Source organism: Oncorhynchus masou, unplaced genomic scaffold, assembly GCF_036934945.1.
Source record: "Oncorhynchus masou masou isolate Uvic2021 unplaced genomic scaffold, UVic_Omas_1.1 unplaced_scaffold_817, whole genome shotgun sequence".
Lineage (NCBI taxonomy): Eukaryota > Metazoa > Chordata > Actinopteri > Salmoniformes > Salmonidae > Oncorhynchus > Oncorhynchus masou.
The window spans coordinates 116,089-137,231 of record NW_027014646.1 but is presented as its reverse complement, the minus strand read 5'-3'; the positions used below and the strand labels follow the sequence as shown (position 1 = coordinate 137,231).

At 43.1% G+C, this 21,143-nt stretch overlaps 1 protein-coding gene across 1 annotated transcript; it reads left to right on the top strand.

Moving 5' to 3' along the window:
* Positions 1 to 13,581: 13,581 nt before the first annotated feature.
* LOC135537564 (intermembrane lipid transfer protein VPS13C-like) lies at positions 13,582 to 19,086 on the top strand. Its single transcript, XM_064963696.1, has 4 exons — positions 13,582 to 13,735; positions 16,328 to 16,451; positions 18,661 to 18,744; positions 18,835 to 19,086. The coding sequence occupies exons 2-4, from the start codon at positions 16,335 to 16,337 to the stop codon at positions 18,934 to 18,936; spliced, it is 303 nt and encodes a 100-aa protein (XP_064819768.1). The 5' UTR covers positions 13,582 to 13,735; positions 16,328 to 16,334; the 3' UTR covers positions 18,937 to 19,086.
* Positions 19,087 to 21,143: the final 2,057 nt, after the last annotated feature.

Sequence of the window (21,143 nt, the reverse complement as noted above, 5' to 3'; positions counted from 1 at the left end):
GACAGTATTTAAGGTAGTTCTCTGATCATTAATAACAGACAGTCTTTAAGGTAGTTCTCTGATCATTTAATAACAGACAGTCTTTAAGGTAGTTCTCTGATCATTTAATAACAGACAGTCTTTAAGGGACCACTGTAGTTCTCTGATCATTTAATAACAGACAGTATTTAAGGTAGTTCTCTGATCATTTAATAACAGACAGTCTTTAAGGTAGTTCTCTGATCATTAATAACAGACAGTATTTAAGGTAGTTCTCTGATCATTTAATAACAGACAGTCTTTAAGGTAGTTCTCTGATCATTTAATAACAGACAGTCTTTAAGGTAGTTCTCTGATCATTTAATAACAGACAGTCTTTAAGGTAGTTCTCTGATCATTTAATAACAGACAGTCTTTAAGGTAGTTCTCTGATCATTAATAACAGACAGTCTTTAAGGTAGTTCTCTGATCATTTAATAACAGACAGTATTTAAGGTAGTTCTCTGATCATTAATAACAGACAGTCTTTAAGTTAATTATCTGATCATTTAATAACAGACAGTATTTAAGGTAGTTCTCTGATCATTTAATAACAGACAGTCTTTAAGGTAGTTCTCTGATCATTTAATAACAGACAGTCTTTAAGGTAGTTCTCTGATCATTTAATAACAGACAGTATTTAAGGTAGTTCTCTGATCATTTAATAACAGACAGTCTTTAAGGTAGTTCTCTGATCATTTAATAACAGACACTTCATCCAGAGACCCTTAGTGAACCACTCAATTCCGATAAAAGTAATTCATATAGAAAATATACGAGGGGGAATTGGGATTTCAGTTTACTTCCTAAAACTGACTGAATTAACTTGGACTTGACCACAACCCTGCGGGGAACACATGTTCGTTTGTATGTCGCCCATGTGGGGGGTGGGGGGGGGGACGCACCCTAAACTGTGGGGTTGAAAGCACATGTTCCCATATTGTCCTTGGTGATGAGTCAGGGGAGTTTAAGGCCCTGTGTTGAATATTAAACCGATGATTCAACAACACGTTACATGAGCTGCATCCCAAATGGGCCCCCCTATTCCCTATGTAGTGCACTACTTTTTGACCAAGGCCTATAGGGCTATGCAGGAACTAGGGTGCCATTTTGGGAAGCATCCGTGCTGTTGACTACAGCACGACCTTGACATTATAGTAGTAAAAGGTAATTATACTGCATGATGTGCATTTTAATGGAAAAATCATTTCGCAGGAGTGGGCTTTAAATCAATAGATTTAATGTTACAGACAGAATATAGGGGGAAACTGCTCATGTAAAGCCACCTCTATTGATACAGGACCTAAAGTAGGGTCGTCTCCTCTATTGATACAGGACCTAAAGTAGGGTCGTCTACCTCTATTGATTCAGGGCCTAAAGTAGGGTCGTCTACCTCTATTGATACAGGACCAAAAGTAGGGTCGATTCTACCTCTATTGATTCAGGGCCTAAAGTAGGTTTACCTCTATTGTCGCTAAAATCTACCTCTATTGATTCAGGACCTAAAGTAGGGTCGTCTACCTCTATTGATACAGGACCTAAAGTAGGGTCGTCTACCTCTATTGATTCAGGACCTAAAGTAGGGTCGTCTACCTCTATTGATTCAGGACCTAAAGTAGGGTCGTCTACCTCTATTGATACAGGACCTAAAGTAGGGTCGTTACTTGTCTTGATAAGGCCAAGCTTTTTAAAACACAACAACAAATGAACCCTCTTCATTAAGGACAATTTAATGTTAAATGTAATTTCCTCCCGGACAGAGTGGTTTTCAAGAGGTTGTTCTTTCCTGTTAGTCTTGAATAGACCTTTGTGTTGGATACAATGGAGCCCTGACGGTCCTCTCTCTCTCTCTCTCTCTCTCTCTCTCTCTCTCTCTCTCTCTCTCTCTCTCTCTCTCTCTCCTCTCTCTCTCTCTCTGATCTCTGTCCTCTCTCTCTGTCTCTCTCTGTCTCTCTCTCCCTCTCTCCTCTCTCCCTCTCTCCTCTCTCTCTCTGTCTCTCTCTGTAGGGGGTCGTTGGTGGGGTAACAGGCATCGTCACCAAACCTGTGGAAGGTATGTTTATTCACAACGCTCTGACCTGTTGCTGAACTCTTCTTCCTCTCCCATCACTCATAAATGTTCAATACATATTTCCTTTCCAATTTTGTGTGGAAACAGAAGTTTCCTCGACCCTTCAAAATTGTGGAGAATATATAGAATGTCCGAGTGGACAAAACATTATGAACACCTGCTCTTTCCGTGAACACAGACTGACCAGGTGAATCCAGGTGAAAGCTATGCTCCCTTATTGATGGCACCTGTTTGTTAAATCCACTTCAATCAGTGTAGATGAAGGGGAGGAGTCAGGTTAAAGAGACATGACATTTTTATGTGTCATACAGAGGGTGAATGGGCAAGAACAGGGTGTGGTAGTAGGTGCCAGGCGTACCTGTTTGTGTCAAGAACTGCAACGCTGCTGGGTTTTTTGACGCTCAACAGTTTCTCATGTTGATCAAGAATGATCCACCACCCAAAGGACAACTTGACACAACTGTGGGAAGCATTGGAGTCAACATGGGACCAGCATCCCTGTGGAACGCTTTCAAACACCTTGTAGATCTGATTTGAGTTAAGATCTCAAATAGCCGTCGCCAACGGTGACAGCAGTCTGGGAATGTTTTCAGACACATTGACTGTTTCCACATGTATAAACAATACCGCATCATGACGTCACAATACCGCATCATGACGTCACAATACCCCCATCATGACGTCACGGAAAGAGCAGGTGTTCATAATGTTTTGTCCACTCATGACGTCACAATACCGCATTATGACGTCACAACATTGAGTTAAGATCTCAAATAGCCGTCGCCAACGGTGACAGCAGTCTGGGAATGTTTTCAGACACATTGACTGTTTCCACATGTATAAACAATACTGCATCATGACATCACAATACCCCATCATGACATCACAATACCCCATCATGACGTCACAATACCCCATCATGACGTCACAATACCCCATCATGTCGTCACAATACCCCATCATGACGTCACAATACCCCATCATGACGTCACAATACCCCATCATGACATCACAATACCCCATCATGACGTCACAATACCCCATCATGACGTCACAATACCCCATCATGACGTCACAATACCCCATCATGACGTCACAATACCCCATCATGACGTCACAATACCGCACCATGACGTCACAATACCCCATCATGACATCACAATACCGCATCATGACATCACAATACCCCATCATGACATCACAATACCGCATCATGACATCACAATACCCCATCATGACATCACAATACCCCATCATGACGTCACAATACCGCATCATGACGTCACAATACCCCATCATGACGTCACAACATTGAGTTAAGATCTCAAATAGCCGTCGCCAACGGTGACAGCAGTCTGGGAATGTTTTCAGACACATTGACTGTTTCCACATGTATAAACAATACCCCATCATGACATCACAATACCCCATCATGACATCACAATACCCCAATGACGCCACAATACCCCATCATTTCCTCACAATACCCCATCATGACGTCACAATACCCCATCATGACGTCACAATACCCCATCATGACATCACAATACCCCATTTGACGTCACAATACCCCATCATGAATGTACATCATGACGTCACAATACCCCATCATGACATCACAATACTGCATCATGACGTCACAATACAGATCTGACATCACAATACCCCATCATGACGTCACAATACCGCATCATGACATCACAATTGATGACGCACAACATTGAGTTAAGATCTCAAATAGCCCGCCAACGGTGACAGCAGTCTGGGAATGTTTTCAGACACATTGACTGTTTCCACATGTATAAACAATACCGCATCATGACATCACAATACCCCATCATGACATCACAATACCCCATCATGACATCACAATACCCCATCATGACGTCACAATACCGCATCATGACGTCACAATACCGCATCATGACGTCACAACATTGAGTTAAGATCTCAAATAGCAGTCGCCAACGGTGACAGCAGTCTGAATGTTTTCAGACATCATTGAATGTTTCCATCCACAATACCCCATCATGACATCACAATACCCATCATGACATCACAATACCCCATCATGACATCACAATAGCATCATGACATCACAATACCCCATCATGACGTCACAATACCGCATCATGACGTCTGTGGGCATCATGCGTCACAAACACCATCATGAGATCTGATTTGAGTTAAGATCTCAAATAGCATCGCCGCATCAACGGTGACAGCAGTCTGGGAATGTTTTCAGACACATTGACTGTTTCCACATGTATAAACAATACCCCATCATGACATCACAATACCCCATCATGACATCACAATACCCCATCATGACATCACAATACCCCATCATGACGTCACAATACCCCATCATGACGTCACAATACCCCATCCGTCACAATACCGCATCATCATCATGACATCACAATACCCCATCATGACGTCACAATACCCCATCATGACGTCACAATACCCATCATGACGTCACAATACCGCATCATGACGTCACAATACCCCATCATGACGTCACAACATTGAGACGTCACAATACCAGTCTGGGAATGTTTTCAGACACATTGACTGTTTCCACATGTATAAACAATACCCCATCATGACATCACAATACCGCATCATGACATCACAATACCCCATCATGACATCACAATACCCCATCATGACATCACAATACCCCATCATGACATCACAATACCCCATCATGACATCACAATACCCCATCATGACGTCACAATACCCCATCATGACGTCACAATACCCATCATCATGCGTCACAATACCGCATCATGACGTCACAATACCCCATCACGACGTCACAATACCGCATCACGACGGCGTCACCGGTCACAATACCCCATCATGACGTCACAATACGCATCACCCCATCATGACGACATCACAATACCCCATCATGACGTCACAATACCCCATCATGACGTCACAATACCCCATCGCGACGTCACAATACCGCATCGCGACGTCACAATACCGCATCGCGACGTCACAATACCGCATCATGCAGTCACAATACCGCATCGCGACAAAGCAACAAAAAAAATGCAATTGCAAATTTTTGCCATTGTATGCTCCTCAGACCAACAAATATTTTAATATCATCCACATAAGAGTCACAGCAAAATATTTAGTATGATTTCATCTACATTATTTTAGGCCCAGCTTTTGGAACTTTATCTTTCCTGGATAAAGCCACTATAATGTGATCACTGCATCCAATGGGTACGGATACAGCTTTAGAACAAAGCTCTACAGTGTTAGTAAAAATGTGACCAATACATGTGGATGATCTTGTTCCTGTCGTGTTTGTAAACACCCTGGTAGGTTGATTAATAACCTGAACCAGATTAGACACTGGTTACAGTGAGAAGCTTCCTCTTGAGCGGACAGCTTCATGACAACCAGTCAATATTCAGATCCCCAAGAAAGTAGACCTCTCTGTTTACATGAAAAACTATCAAGCATTTCACACACATTATATTTAGATACTGACGGTTAGCACTTGGTGGCCTATAGCAGCCACAACACTTCAATAACACTTAACATAAGATCTTCTCTAAGCATTACGGGGGGGTGCAACTCAATATTAGGAAGGAGTTCTTAATGTTTTGTACGCTCAGCGTATGTTGAACATGTCATTGCTATATTTCCAGTGTAGCTGGTGTTGTGTGTTAACCTTGAGGTCTAACTCTTGTTTGATTCTCTGTCTCTCTATCGCCCCCCTCAGGGGCCAAGAAGGAGGGAGCGGCGGGGTTCTTCAAGGGCATAGGGAAGGGTCTGGTGGGGGTGGTGGCCAGGCCAACAGGGGGCATCGTAGACATGGCCTCCAGCACCTTCCAAGGCATACAGAGGTTAGTAGAGAAACACAGGACACTATAGGGGTTAGTAGAGAGACACAGGACACTACAGGGGTTAGTAGAGACATACAGGACACTACAGGGGTTAGTAGAGACACAGGACACTACACGGGTTAGTAGAGACATACAGGACACTACAGAGGTTAGTAGAGGGACACAGGACACTACAGAGGTTAGTAGAGACACAGGACACTACAGGGGTTAGTAGAGACACAGGACACTACAGAGGTTAGTAGAGAGACACAGGACACTACAGAGGTTAGTAGAGAGACACAGGACACTACAGGGGTTAGTAGAGACATACAGGACACTACAGGGGTTAGTAGAGAGACACAGGACACTACAGGGGTTAGTAGAGACGGGACACTACAGGGGTTAGTAGAGACATACAGGACACTACAGGGGTTAGTAGAGAGACACAGGACACTACAGAGGTTAGTAGAGAGACACAGGACACTACAGGGGTTAGTAGAGAGACACAGGACACTACAGGGGTTAGTAGACACAGGACACAGGACACTACAGGGGTTAGTAGAGACATACAGGACACTACAGGGGTTAGTAGAGAGACACAGGACACTACAGGGGTTAGTAGAGACAGACACACAGGGTTAGTAGAGAGACACAGGGGTTACAGGACACTACAGGGGTTAGTAGAGACATACAGGACACTACAGGGGTTAGTAGAGACATACAGGACACTACAGGGGTTAGTTAGAGAGACATACAGGACACTACAGGGGTTAGTAGAGACACAGGACACTACAGGGGGTTAGAGAGACACAGGACACTACAGGGGTTAGTAGAGAGACACAGGACACTACAGGGGTTAGTAGAGAGACACAGGACACTACAGGGGTTAGTAGAGAGACACAGGACACTACAGGGGTTAGTAGAGACATACAGGACACTACAGGGGTTAGTAGAGACATACAGGACACTACAGGGGTTAGTAGAGACATACAGACACTACAGGACACTACAGGGGTTAGTAGAGACATACAGGACACTACAGGGGTTAGTAGAGACACAGGACACTACAGGGGTTAGTAGAGACACAGGACACTACAGGGGTTAGTAGAGACACAGGACACTACAGGGGTTAGTAGAGACACAGGACACTACAGGGGTTAGTAGAGAGACACAGGACACTACAGGGGTTAGTAGAGACATACAGGACACTACAGGGGTTAGTAGAGACACAGGACACTACAGGGGTTAGTAGAGACATACAGGACACTACAGGGGTTAGTAGAGACATACAGGACACTACAGAGGTTAGTAGAGACATACAGGACACTACAGGGGTTAGTAGAGAGACACAGGACACTACAGGGGTTAGTAGAGACACAGGACACTACAGGGGTTAGTAGAGAGACACAGGACACTACAGGGGTTAGTAGAGACACAGGACACTACAGGGGTTAGTAGAGAGACACAGGACACTACAGGGGTTAGTAGAGAGACACAGGACACTACAGGGGTTAGTAGAGAGACACAGGACACTACAGGGGTTAGTAGAGAGACACAGGACACTACAGGGGTTAGTAGAGAGACACAGGACACTACAGGGGTTAGTAGAGACATACAGGACACTACAGGGGTTAGTAGAGAGACACAGGACACTACAGGGGTTAGTAGAGACATACAGGACACTACAGGGGTTAGTAGAGACACAGGACACTACAGGGGTTAGTAGAGAGACACAGGACACTACAGGGGTTAGTAGAGACATACAGGACACTACAGGGGTTAGTAGAGGCGGGAGACACAGGACACTACAGGGGTTAGTAGAGGCGGGACACTACAGGGGTTAGTAGAGGCGGGACACTACAGGGGTTAGTAGAGCGGGAGGGGGCGGGACACTACAGGGGTTAGTAGAGACATACGGGACACTACAGGGGTTAGTAGAGGCGGGACACTACAGGGGTTAGAGAGACACAGGACACTACAGGGGTTAGAGGCGGGACACTAGAGGCGGGACACACAGGGGTTAGTAGAGGCGGGACACTACAGGGGTAGAGGCGGGACACTACAGGGGTTGTAGAGGCGGGACACTACAGGGGTTTTATTTGGAATGCTTTGTTTAATGTGGTATAGTGTAACATTATTTATGTCTCTGTCTGCCGGTCATAACCATGTTTGGTGCTTTATGTTCTGTACCTTATAATTCTGACTAATTTTGTTAACTGTTCTGTTTTCATTTTGTTTTCTCATAAGTTAATGCCTTGGAGATGTTGTTTTTGTCTTTCTGTTGAGTGAGTATTTGGTGAGATGTGGGAAAGCTTTGGTAATTACTGGGCAGCCATAGTGAACACTTGATGTTCACGTGACCCACACCGGGATCATAGGGGAGGGGTTTGGGATCATAGGGGAGGGGTTTGGGATCATAGGGGAGGGGTTTGGGATCATGGGGGAGGGGTGTGGGATCATAGGGGAGGGGTTTGGGATCATAGGGGAGGGGTTTGGGATCATAGGGGGAGGGGTTTGGGATCATAGGGGAGGGGTTTGGGATCATATGGGAGGGGTTTGGGATCATAGGGGAGGGGTTTGGGACTATGGGGGAGGGTTCTGGCACTATGGGGGAGGGTTCTGGCACTATGGGGGAGGGTTCTGGCACTATGGGGAGGGTTCTGGCACTATGGTGGAGGGGTTTGGGATCATGGGGGAGGGGTTTGGGACTATGGGGGAGGGGTTTGGCTGGCATGGAGGGTTAGTTGTCTTTCTCATAGATCAGATTGTCTGTCAGAGAGGTAAGTGACTGCATGATGTTAAAGTAGTTATTATGCTGTTATAACATGTTACAGATCAAACCAAAGGAAATGATTGGTTCATGCTCAACATTTAACCCCTCCCCTCCATCATTGTTAACTGCTTCTGCCCTGACTCCTCCCCCTGCTCCATTCTGCAGCATCGTGAGGTTCCCACAGACTAAACCCATGAGGACTGAACAGACTGGGAGAGAGCACATTGGTCATCACATTGGTCAGATCGCTTATGGAAGCCCCTCCTCCACCTGTTCTCTCCTCTGGGATTGGCCGACTGCACTAAACCCATGAGGACTGAACAGACTGGGAGAGAGCAAGACTATATCGTTACCGTAAATCTCTTGAAGATTAGAGCTTCTGTTCTCAGCAGATCGTTCTGTATCTCAGTAACTTAAACATCACATTGGTCAGATCGCTTATAGAAGCCCCTCCTCCACCTGTTCTCTCCTCTGGGATTGGCCGACTGCACGAGCGCACGACCACTGCCATGCAGAGATTGGCAGTTTGGCAACGTTTTTTTGTTGCAAAAAAACAAACATTAAAAAACAAAACATAGAGAAAATATAAAATCCACCACATGTCAGAAACCCAGGTTGTATCGCCCCCGGGGGCTCCAGGTCTGTGATAGACTGTAATGCATCGTAGACTGGAATGGCGTTTTGGGGGGGGAATGTGCTGGAATGTAGCTGGGTTAGTTTACATGGTTGATACGGGGGCTGAAATGACTCTTCGAAACGGCACTCTGACTGGACGACACAGCCAAGTAGACCATTCAGTCTCTATTGTCACTTTACCCCCCCCCCCTCCCTCAAGCTTTCTCATAACCTCCCTTCCTCCTCCTCTCACCTCTCCAGGTACCTAATGTTCAGCCAAAACATTCCTAATTCCCCAGTGGTTCTGAGATGCCAAAACACAGCCCCCCCCCCCACCATCACATAGTATTTAAGTCCATTCACCACCTCATTCATTATCCTTCACAAAGCATATGACTCACATATCAAGTCCTGATAACCTGATGAAATTATTGTTCCATGCTTTCACACTAGAGGTAACGAAAGGTGAGATACTGGAACACACACACACACACACACGTGCACGCGTACGTACTCATGCACCGTTTGCCTCCCTCTTTGGGCTGAACCGGTTTTTTAAGTTAGTGATTTCTTTCAGATGCAGGATTCTGTTAGTGCTGATTGTTTTCGTTGTAATGTTGTCCTACTCTGCTACTGTGTCGAGCTCATTGGGAAGACATTACAGAGCAGTTTTGTTATGAGTTTGGGTCCGAAAGCAAACTACTACTTGTTTTTGTTCTTGTTCTTGATTCATGAAACCCTTCTGGATGGTGGGGTTGTGATTGGCTCTCTGAGATATGACGGTGCATTCTGATTGGCTCTGTGAGATATGACGGTGCTTTCTGATTGGCTCTGTGAGATGTGACAGTGCTCTCTGAGATATGACGGTGCGTTCTGATTGGCTCTCTGAGATATGACGGTGCTTTTTGATCAGGCTGTGAGATGACGGTGCTTTTGATCAGGCTGTGAGATTGGCAGGGTTGCGATCTGACGGCGAGAGGATGGCGTTGTGATTGGCAGGGTGGCAGAGTCAGGTTAGCAACCCACTTTAGAAGGACACTAAAACACCCATGGCTGGAGTGACTTGTCCAAGCTGAGGTCACTAAAACACCCATGGCGACTTGTCCAGACTTGATCCGAGAGGACGGAATCATCCGACCTTATGGCGACTTGTCCAGGTTAGGAGGACACTAAAACGCCATGGCTGGAGGTAGACTTGTCCAGGTTAGAAGGACACTAAAACACCCATGGCCTGTCCAGGTTAGCAACCCACCTTAGAAGGTCACTAAAACACCCATGGCTGGAGGTAGACTTGTCCAGGTTAGCAACCCACCTTAGAAGGTCACTAAAACACCCATGGCTGGAGGTAGACTTGTCCAGGTTAGCAACCCACCTTAGAAGGACACTAAAACACCCATGGCTGGAGGTAGACTTGTCCAGGTTAGCAACCCACCTTAGAAGGACACTAAAACACCCATGGCTGGAGGTAGACTTGTCCAGGTTAGCAACCCACCTTAGAAGGACACTAAAACACCCATGGCTGGAGGTAGACTTGTCCAGGTTAGCAACCCACCTTAGAAGGACACTAAAACACCCATGGCTGGAGGTAGACCAGGACCATACAACCTTAGAAGGACATAACAACTAGTCCTTTTTACTATTTTAATTTCTGCACTTTTCTATTCTAAATTATATAGTTTAAGAACGACTGAGTCAAACTGAAAGTGTCATCTTGAAACCAATGAGTATAATCTTTTGTCTTTACAGAAATGAAACATTCATGTCTTTCTCTTTGACACACCCGATAGCCTTGAACTGTTTTTCCACCTCTAATTTCCTCCCTGTCCTTTTGTTTTTCTCCTTCTCTTTCTCTCTCTCTCCTCCTCTCTCTTTCTCCTTCATGCAGCATGATGAGGAATAGAAGGGGTTGAGGTTGATTATGGGGGTTGTGTGTTTTCTACGTGATGTAATTCAAGTCCTAGTAATCAATTATCTTAGTTCTATCAACGGTCAGTTGACGTGGAGTTAAAATGTCTGATCGTTGAAATGTCGACACACACACACACACACACACACACACATAGGTGAAGCTCTGTGTCAAAGTTCAAACTCCTTTTTCTATATCTGGTTTGTAAATGTGTATACTATGCTGATTTCGTGACTCTTAATTCCGTTTTCTTCGCTGAAGACTGAATAGTTTTGCATGCCAAAGGGAAAACATCTCTGTCCGTACAATACCTCAGTCCTGTTTTTGTATTACTATTGCCGAATTAAATCTTTTGCAATTTTTCTTCGTATTTACAGAATTCGGAAATTAAACGATTTAGCCTGCTATAATATATGCAGATCATTTGTCCAGCCCTTTATAAACTACCCTATATAAAAAATAATAATAAATGATTGAACATAATATTTTACTAAAGAAATGTAGTCTTTTTGTTTTTTTTTTGACTAGTAACGATACTCCAGCAGACATTTGCAATATTTTTATAAAAGGTTCACAGCGTCACCTTGGAAATCCCTGCTTTCCTATCTGTATATACTGTATGCACTCATAATGATATATTGATGCTATACTCTTACATTCGTTTGTACATGAGTTACTATAGCCGTATGCTAAATGATTTAGAAACTGTGCTATTGTTCAAAGAAGCATGACCAAATTAATGTTATATTTGATATATATATGCAATCCATAACTCCCTCGTTAGTCTGACTGCCTTAAACTATATGAATGTATGTTAATGTGACGGGGTAATGCTTTGTTTCTATTGGTCAATACATTCACTATGTGACGGGTAATGCTTTGTTTCTATTGGTCAATACATTCACTATGTTCTGTTGTCTGTGTGTGATGTCACTTTCCACCTGAAATCTAATAAACCTATATACACTCACTTAATTACATGTGGAAAATCCATTGCAATGATTTGCTCGTTTTACGGGTAAAGTTTGCTTAGAAAGGGAAGTTTAGCTACAACATAATTTGTGTTATTATTAGATTACAAATGAAGACGTCGAGCTGTTTTCCAATACTCATACTCACCCCACTAACTCTTATTATTTGTGACGTGAATTGAGTGTATAGTATGCTTCTTGGTTGTAGTATGTATATATATATATAGTTAGTATGACAAGTTTATTCACATCATTCTTAGCTAAGTGGTATTTTATTTTACCTTTATTTAACATGGCAAGTCGGATAAAGAACAAATTCTTATTTTCAATGACGGCCTAGGAACAGTGGGGTTAACTACCTGTTCAGGGGCAGAACGACAGATTTGTACCTTGTCAGCTCGGGGATTTGAACTTGCAACAATTCAGTTACAAGTCCAACGCTCTAACCACTAGGCTACCATGTCGTTGTGCGTTTCAATCGACAGTGGCTACCTATTCCGATTTCAGAGCGCTCTCGCGCAGAATAACCGCTGAATTTACAAAACGCTCTACACTCGTAGAATACGGCCGGTGTCAATAAACGTCAACAAGAAAAAAGATAAATTAAATTGTTACCAGGAGCACAGTTAGTCACCAAGTCTCTGGATAACATGAAAACAGCCTAACCAGCTCTGCTAGGGTGAGTAAAATGGTCAGAGTGAGGTGTTCTCTCATTAGTATCTGGAAGTAGCTAGCCAACGTCGGGCGCTTGACTGCCGTTGAACGCTCGGATCAACGCTACTCCTCGTGTGCACTCAACGCTCTCAATTTTACAAACGGACAATCTGGCAAACGCTCTGGATTTGACTGCAGATTATAATTTTACAAACACACACCCGAAATCGTAAAATGTTTAGCTAGTCGTTTGTTATGGTAACAAGCTAGCAAGAGGTTGCATAGCAACAGCATCAGCTTCCGGGTAGACAGGCGACGCTCTAGTACGCTCAACTGAAACAATACCGTTTGGTTTACAGTATACTAAAGTGAACTAATAGCTCAGTATATACTGGAAACAATACAGTGAACGTTATACAGTATGTTTATGGGTATTTGAACTCAGCAGTGAACTAATAGTATATATAGTATATACTCGTTAAGTATGTAGTATACAGTATGTTAGTATGGGTATTCGAACACAGCAGTGAACTAATAGTATATACTCATTAAGTATGCAGTATGTTAGGATGGGTATTCGAACACAGCAGTGAACTAATAGTATATAGTATATACTCATTAAGTATGTAGTATACAGTATGTTAGGATGGGTATTCAAACACAGCAGTGAACTAATAGTATATAGTATATACTCATTAAGTATGCAGTATGTTAGGATGGGTATTCGAACACAGCTCATGTATTTGTATGTTTTCACACATGGACACTGCTCCTTCAGAGGTCAGAGATCAAGCAGCTGGAAGGAGAGATCTTCAGAGAACACTGTTTGTACCCTGGACACAGGAAGACCAACGTCATAGTGACCAACAGGTACATTATGGAAGACTTCAGTTCAACGTGACTCGTGCCTCAGGGGTAGACATTTTGTGTTTGTATAATGGGGATACTGGTTTGGGAAGACACTTCACCTGAAAAGGTATTTTTTAACAAATTGTTCGTTCAAGCGAAGTATTCAGACCCCTTGACTTTTTTTTCTTCCACATTTTTGTTACTTTACAGCCTTATTCTAAAATGGATTAAATAAATAAAAATTCATCATCAATTTACACATACCCCACAATACCGCATAATGACATCACAATACCCCATAATGACATCACCATACCCCATAATGACATCATAATACCACATAATGACATCACAATACCCTATAATGACAAATTGAAAACAGGTTTGTAGACCATTTTTGCAAATGTATTACAAATAAAAAATATAAATACCTTATTTATGTAAGTATTTAGACCCTTTGCTATGAGACTTGAAATTGAGCTCAGGTGCTTCCTGTTTCCATGGATCATATTTGAGATGTTTCTACAACTTGATTGGACTCCACCTGTGGTAAATTCAATTGATTGGATATGATTTGGAAAGGCACACACAACAAACCGGGTCCAATCAATTGAATTTACCACAGGTGGCCTCCAATGAGGTGGTAGAAACATCTCAAATATCATCAATGGAAACAGGAAGCACCTGAGCTCAATTTCGAGTCTCATAGCAAAGGGTCTGAATGGTTATGTAAATAGGGTATTTCGGGTTTTTAATTGTAATAAATTAGCAACATTTTGTAAAAACCTGTTTTAGCTTTTGTATTTGGGTATTGTGTTTAGATTGATGAGGGAAGCAAATGTATGTCATCCATTTTAGACTAAGGTAACGTAACATCTTGTGGAAAAGGGAAGGGGTCTGAATACTTTCCGAATGCACCGTGTGTAAAACTACAGGATCATTCAAACGTTTGGACACACCAGGGTTTTTCTTTATTTTCTACTGTTTTCTACGTTGCAGAATAATGGTGAAGACATCACAACTGTGAAATAACACATATGGAATCATGTAGTAACCCCCAAAAAAGTGTTAAACAAACAACAATATTTGAGATTCTTTAAAGTAGCCACCCTTTGCCTTGATGACAGCTTTGCACACTCTTGGCATTCTCTCAACCAGCTTCACCTGGAATGCTTTTCCAACAGTCTTGCAGGAGTTCCCACATATGCTAAGCACTTGTTGGCTGCTTTTCCTTCACTCTGGGGTCCAACTCATCCCGAACTACCTCAATTGGGTTGAGGCCTGGTGATTGTGGAGGCCAGATCATCTGATGCAGCACTCCATCACTCTCCTTCTTTGTCAAATAGCCCTTACACAGCCTGGAGGTGTGTTGGGTCATTGTCCTGTTGCAAAACAAAAGATAGTTCCACTAAGCGCAAACCAGATGGGATGGCGTATTTCTGCAGAATGCTGTGGTAGCCATGCTGGTAAGTGTGTTTTGAATTCTAAATAAATCACACCTCCTCCATGCTTCACAGTGGGAACCACACATGCGGAGATAATCTGTTCACCACCTCTGCATCTTACGAAGACATTGTGGTTGGAACCGAAAATCTCATATTTGGACTCATCAGGACAGATTTCTACCAGTCTAATGTCCATTCCTCGTGTTTCTTGACCCAAGCAAGTTTCTTCTTATTATTGGTGTCCTTTAGTTGTGGTTTCTTTGCAGCAAATTGACCAGGGAGGTCTGATTCACACAGTCTGCTCTGAACAGTTGATGTTGAGATGTGTCTGTTACTTGAACTCTGTTAAGCGTTTATTTGGGCTGCAATCTGAGGTGCAGTTAACTAATGAACTGATCCTCTGCAACAGAGGTGACTCTGGGTCTTCCTTTCCTGTGTTGGTCCTCATGAGAGCCAGTTTCATCATGGCGCTTGATGGTTTTTGCGACAGCGATTGAAGAAACTTTCAAAGTTCTTGACATTTTCCGGATTGACTGACCTTTGTCTTAAAGTAATGATGGACTGTTGTTTCTCTTTGCTTATCTGAGCTGTTCTTGCCATAATATGGACTTGGTCTTTTACCAAATAGGGCTATCTTCTGTATACCACCCCTACCTTGTCACATCACAACTGATTGGCTCAACCGCATTAAGAAGGAAAGAAATTCCACAAATGTACTTTTAACAAGGCACACCTGATAATTGAAACCCATTCCAGGTGACTACCTCATGAAACTGGTTGAGAGAATGCCAAGAGTGTGCAAAGCTGTCATCAATGCAAAGGGTGGCTACTTTGAATAATCTTTTGATACCTTTTTTGGTTACTACATGCTTCCATATGTGTTATTTCATAGTTTTGATGTCTTCCCTGAAATTCTACAATGCAGAAAATAGTTTAAAAAACTAGAATGAGTAGGTGTCTCCAAACTTTTGACTGGTACTGTAGATAGACAGACGGATACGATATAGAGTATATCTACAGTATCTATATATTCATTAAACACTCCTGCATTCATTGTGTATGAATTACCGTTACTGTCTGTGAAGTAGAGTTATTGTAATATTGAGGTTGTCATGTATCCTCACCCCTTGTCACCTTCTGCCCCGCGACATCTCTTCTCCTCCTACAGGAGAGTGATGTGTGTGAAGGAGGTGGAGTTTGTGGGACACTTCAGCAAAGAGTGGGAGTGTCTGTTTGAGCATTTCTCAAGGCCTCCGTACGTGGAAGGAGGAGACCTCATGATCTACTGCAAGGTCTGCCTGAGACATTTTGACCTGACACATTAAGTAGCATCCTCACTTACTTAGTTACTTATCCTTATCTCCTTAAGTATTGTATTGGACTGAATCTCTTTGTTAGGACGACAGGAACAGAACAAGTTGTATTGGACTGAATCTCTTTGTTTGACTATAGGAACAGAACAAGTTGTATTGGACTGAATCTCTTTGTTTGACGACAGGAACAGAACAAGTTGTATTGGACTGAATCTCTTTGTTTGACGACAGGAACAGAACAAGTTGTATTGGACTGAATCTCTTTGTTTGACGACAGGAACAGAACAAGTTGTATTGGACTGAATCTCTTTGTTTGACGACAGGAACAGAACAAGTTGTATTGGACTGAATCTCTTTGTTTGACGACAGGAACAGAACAAGTTGTATTGGACTGAATCTCTTTGTTTGACGACAGGAACAGAACAAGTTGTATTGGACTGAATCTCTTTGTTTGACGACAGGAACAGAACAAGTTGTATTGGACTGAATCTCTTTGTTTGACGACAGGAACAGAACAAGTTGTATTGGACTGAATCTCTTTGTTTGACGACAGGAACAGAACAAGTTGTATTGGACTGAATCTCTTTGTTTGACGACAGGAACAGAACAAGTTGTATTGGACTGAATCTCTTTGTTTGACGACAGGAACAGAACAAGTTGTATTGGACTGAATCTCTTTGTTTGACGACAGGAACAGAACAAGTTGTATTGGACTGAATCTCTTTGTTTGACGACAGGAACAGAACAAGTTGTATTGGACTGAATCTCTTTGTTTGACGACAGGAACAGAACAAGTTGTATTGGACTGAATCTCTTTGTTTGACGACAGGAACAGAACAAGTTGTATTGGACTGAATCTCTTTGTAGGACTATAGGAACAGAACAAGTTGTATTGGACTGAATCTCTTTGTTTGATGACAGATACAGAACAAGTTGTATTGGACTGAATCTCTTTGTAGAACTATAGGAACAGAACAAGTTGTATTGGACTGAATCTCTTTGTTTGACGGCAGGAACAGAACAAGTTGTATTGGACTGAATCTCTTTGTTAGAATGAACAGAACAAGTTGTATTTGTTTGACGACAGGAACAGAACAAGTTGTATTGGACTGAATCTCTTTGAAGGACTATAGGAACAGAACAAGTTGTATTGGACTGAATCTCTTTGTAGGACTATAGGAACAGAACAAGTTGTATTGGACTGAATCTCTTTGTTTGACGACAGGAACAGAACAAGTTGTATTGGACTGAATCTCTTTGTTTGACGACAGGAACAGAACAAGTTGTATTGGACTGAATCTCTTTGTTTGACGACAGGAACAGAACAAGTTGTATTGGACTGAATCTCTTTGTTTGACGACAGGAACAGAACAAGTTGTATTGGACTGAATCTCTTTGTAGGACTATAGGAACAGAACAAGTTGTATTGGACTGAATCTCTTTGTTTGACGACAGGAACAGAACAAGTTGTATTGGACTGAATCTCTTTGAAGGACTATAGGAACAGAACAAGTTGTATTGGACTGAATCTCTTTGTTTGACGACAGGAACAGAACAAGTTGTATCACAGCGCTTGGACTGAATCTCTTTGAAGGACTATAGGAACAGAACAAGTTGTATTGGACTGAATCTCTTTGTAGAACTATAGGAACAGAACAAGTTGTATTGGACTGAATCTCTTTGTTTGACGACAGGAACAGAACAAGTTGTATTGGACTGAATCTCTTTGTTTGACCACAGGAACAGAACAAGTTGTATTGGACTGAATCTCTTTGTTTGACCAGGAACAGAACAAGTTGTATTGGACTGAATCTCTTTGAAGGACTATAGGAACAGAACAAGTTGTATTGGACTGAATCTCACCAGAACAGGAACAGAACAAGTTGTATTGGACTGAATCTCTTTGTTTGTGATCAGGAACAGAACAAGTTGTATTGGACTGAATCTCTTTGTTTGACGTCAGGAACAGAACAAGTTGTATTGGACTGAATCTCTTTGTTTGACGACAGGAACAGAACAAGTTGTATTGGACTGAATCTCTTTGAAGGACTATAGGAACAGAACAAGTTGTATTGGACTGAATCTCTTTGTTTGACCCAGAACAGAACAAGTTGTATTGGACTGAATCTCTTTGTAGGTGATAGGAACAGAACAAGTTGTATTGGACTGAATCTTTGTTTGACGACAGGAACAGAACAAGCTGAAGTTCCAAAAGAGAGATGGACAGGAACCCATGAGAGTGCTGCACCTCAAGAACCCTGCCACTGCCCAGGTCCCGATAATACCCTTTTATGTGTGTGTGTGTGTGTGTGTGCTTGCTTTCGACCCACAGTACCTAACGGCCTCTCCTCCTCCTCTGTAGAAACTGTGTGAGGCCATAGAGCAGGCGCAGTCGGCCCAGAGGCAGCATCGGATGGTGAAGCAAAAATCACAGCGCTTTCTCAAACTGGGAGACAAGTGTTGATGTCATCGCTGCCCGGCATGATGTCATGGTTACCCAGCCTGACGTGATCACTACTCAGTAGGTGATCACCACCCAGAATGATGTCATGGTTACCCAGCCTGACGTGATCACTACTCAGTAGGTGATCACCACCCAGCATGATGTCATAGTTACCCAACACACTGATCACTACCAGTAGGTGATCACCAGCCCAGAATGATGTCATGGTTAGCCCAGCCCAACGTGATCACTACTCAGTAGGTGATCACCACCCAGACATGATGTCATGGTTACCCAGCATGACGTGATCACTGCTACTCAGTAGGTGATCACCACCCAAGAATGATGTCATGGTTACCCAGCCTGACATGATCACACTGCAGTAGGTGATCACCACCCAGAATGATGTCTGTTACCCAGACATGATGTCTGGTTACCCAGCCCATCACACTGCTACTGATCACCAGCCCAGACATGATGTCATAGTTGCCCAGCCCACACGTGACACTACTCAGTAGGTGATCACCACCCACACACTGATGTCATGGTTACCCAGCATGACATGATCACACACACTGTACTGATCACCACCCACAATGCTACTGTACAGCCCAGCCCAACACATGGCCCAGCCCAGCATGATGTGATCACCCACTGTGACACTGCTACTGCCCAGCCCAACACACTGCTACTGCCCAGCCCAACACACTGCTACTGCCCAGCCCAACACACTGCTACTGCCCAGCCCAACACACTGCTACTGCCCAGCCCAACACACTGCTACTGCCCAGCCCAACACAGCCCAACACACTGCTACAGCCCAGCCCAACACACTGCTACTGGACAGCCCAGCCCAACACACTGCTACTGTACAGCCCAGCCCAACACACTGCTACTGCCCAGCCCAACACACTGCTACTGCCCAGCCCAACACACTGCCTGCCCAGCCCAACACACTGCTACTGCCCAACACACCTACAGCCCAGCCCAACACACTGCTACTGCCCAGCCCAACACACCAGCCCAACACACTGCTACTGCACAGCCCAGCCCAACACACTGCTACTGGACAGCCCAGCCCAACACACTGCTACTGCCCAGCCCAGCCCAACACACTGCTACTGCCCAGCCCAACACACTGCAGCCCAGCCCAACACACTGCTACTGCACAGCCCAGCCCAACACACTGCTACTGCCCAGCCCAACACACTGCTACAGGCCAGCCCAACACACTGTACTGCCCAACACACTGTACTGCCCAACACACATTTGCACTAAAGAAAAGCCATGCATTAGTGTTCACAGTCCTTTTTTCTAATGAGTCACTGCTGCCTTATGGAGAAGAAATCAAATCTGATCATTTGACTGTTATTAAATAATTTGGATAATATCTGCATCGACGATAGGAAGGTTGTTGTTTTTCATTGACACAATTCCCTCCAGAATCAATGATTTGTAATTGAAAAAGGGTACAATAAAAAACTATATATATATATAGTATATATATATTAGATTAAGGATCTATAAAAATGTGTTTGTTTGTTTTGTCTTTGCTTTTCTTTGTAATGTTTACAGATGTCTGATTGGAGGGTGTCCATGATTCGTTGATCAGACCGCTGTACAAACAGAGGTGATTTTAACATGGATGAATGGTATTGACAAGTCAGTTATTGATTGTTTCTACAGGTTCATCTTGTTTTGGAGGAGAAATATGCACTTAACTCTTTCAAATGTTCCCTTTCGATTAACAATCATTTTACTGACATAATATCTTGAAATGGGAGTTAATTTTGTAATACCTGTCAGTTCGTGTAATGTGATGTACTGTACGCACGCATCTACAGTATAGACTACGTAGACCAGTGAAGAGTCCAATGACCGGTGTACTGAAAACTATGCAAACGTTACATTTCATATATGTTGCTGTCATCTATACAAATAACTACGGATGAGCATATTCTGCCCTTATCTATCCTGCTGACCTTGGTGTACCAAATAAATAATTGAACACAAACATTAAATCTTTTAAATATACATTGTCTCTGTGCATATTTAGCTAATCTATAATAACAAGGGGGAACGCCAACGACCTAGCTAATTGAGTTAGGTTATATCATATGATACAAGGAGGGAAGCCAACGACCTAGCTAATTGAGTTAGGTTATATCATATGATACAAGGAGGGAAGCCAACAACCTAGCTAATTGAGTTAGGTTATATCATATGAT

What these genes read in the sequence shown, in the direction of transcription:
- LOC135537564 (XM_064963696.1), top strand. Translation starts at nt 16,335, where the DNA reads ATGTGTGTGAAGGAGGTGGAGTTTGTGGGACACTTCAGCAAAGAGTGG. An exon ending in ACCTCATGATCTACTGCAAG is followed by an intron (nt 16,452 to 18,660) that starts GTCTGCCTGAGA and finishes GTTTGACGACAG; the next exon opens with GAACAGAACAAGCTGAAGTT. An exon ending in AGAACCCTGCCACTGCCCAG is followed by an intron (nt 18,745 to 18,834) that starts GTCCCGATAATA and finishes CCTCCTCTGTAG; the next exon opens with AAACTGTGTGAGGCCATAGA.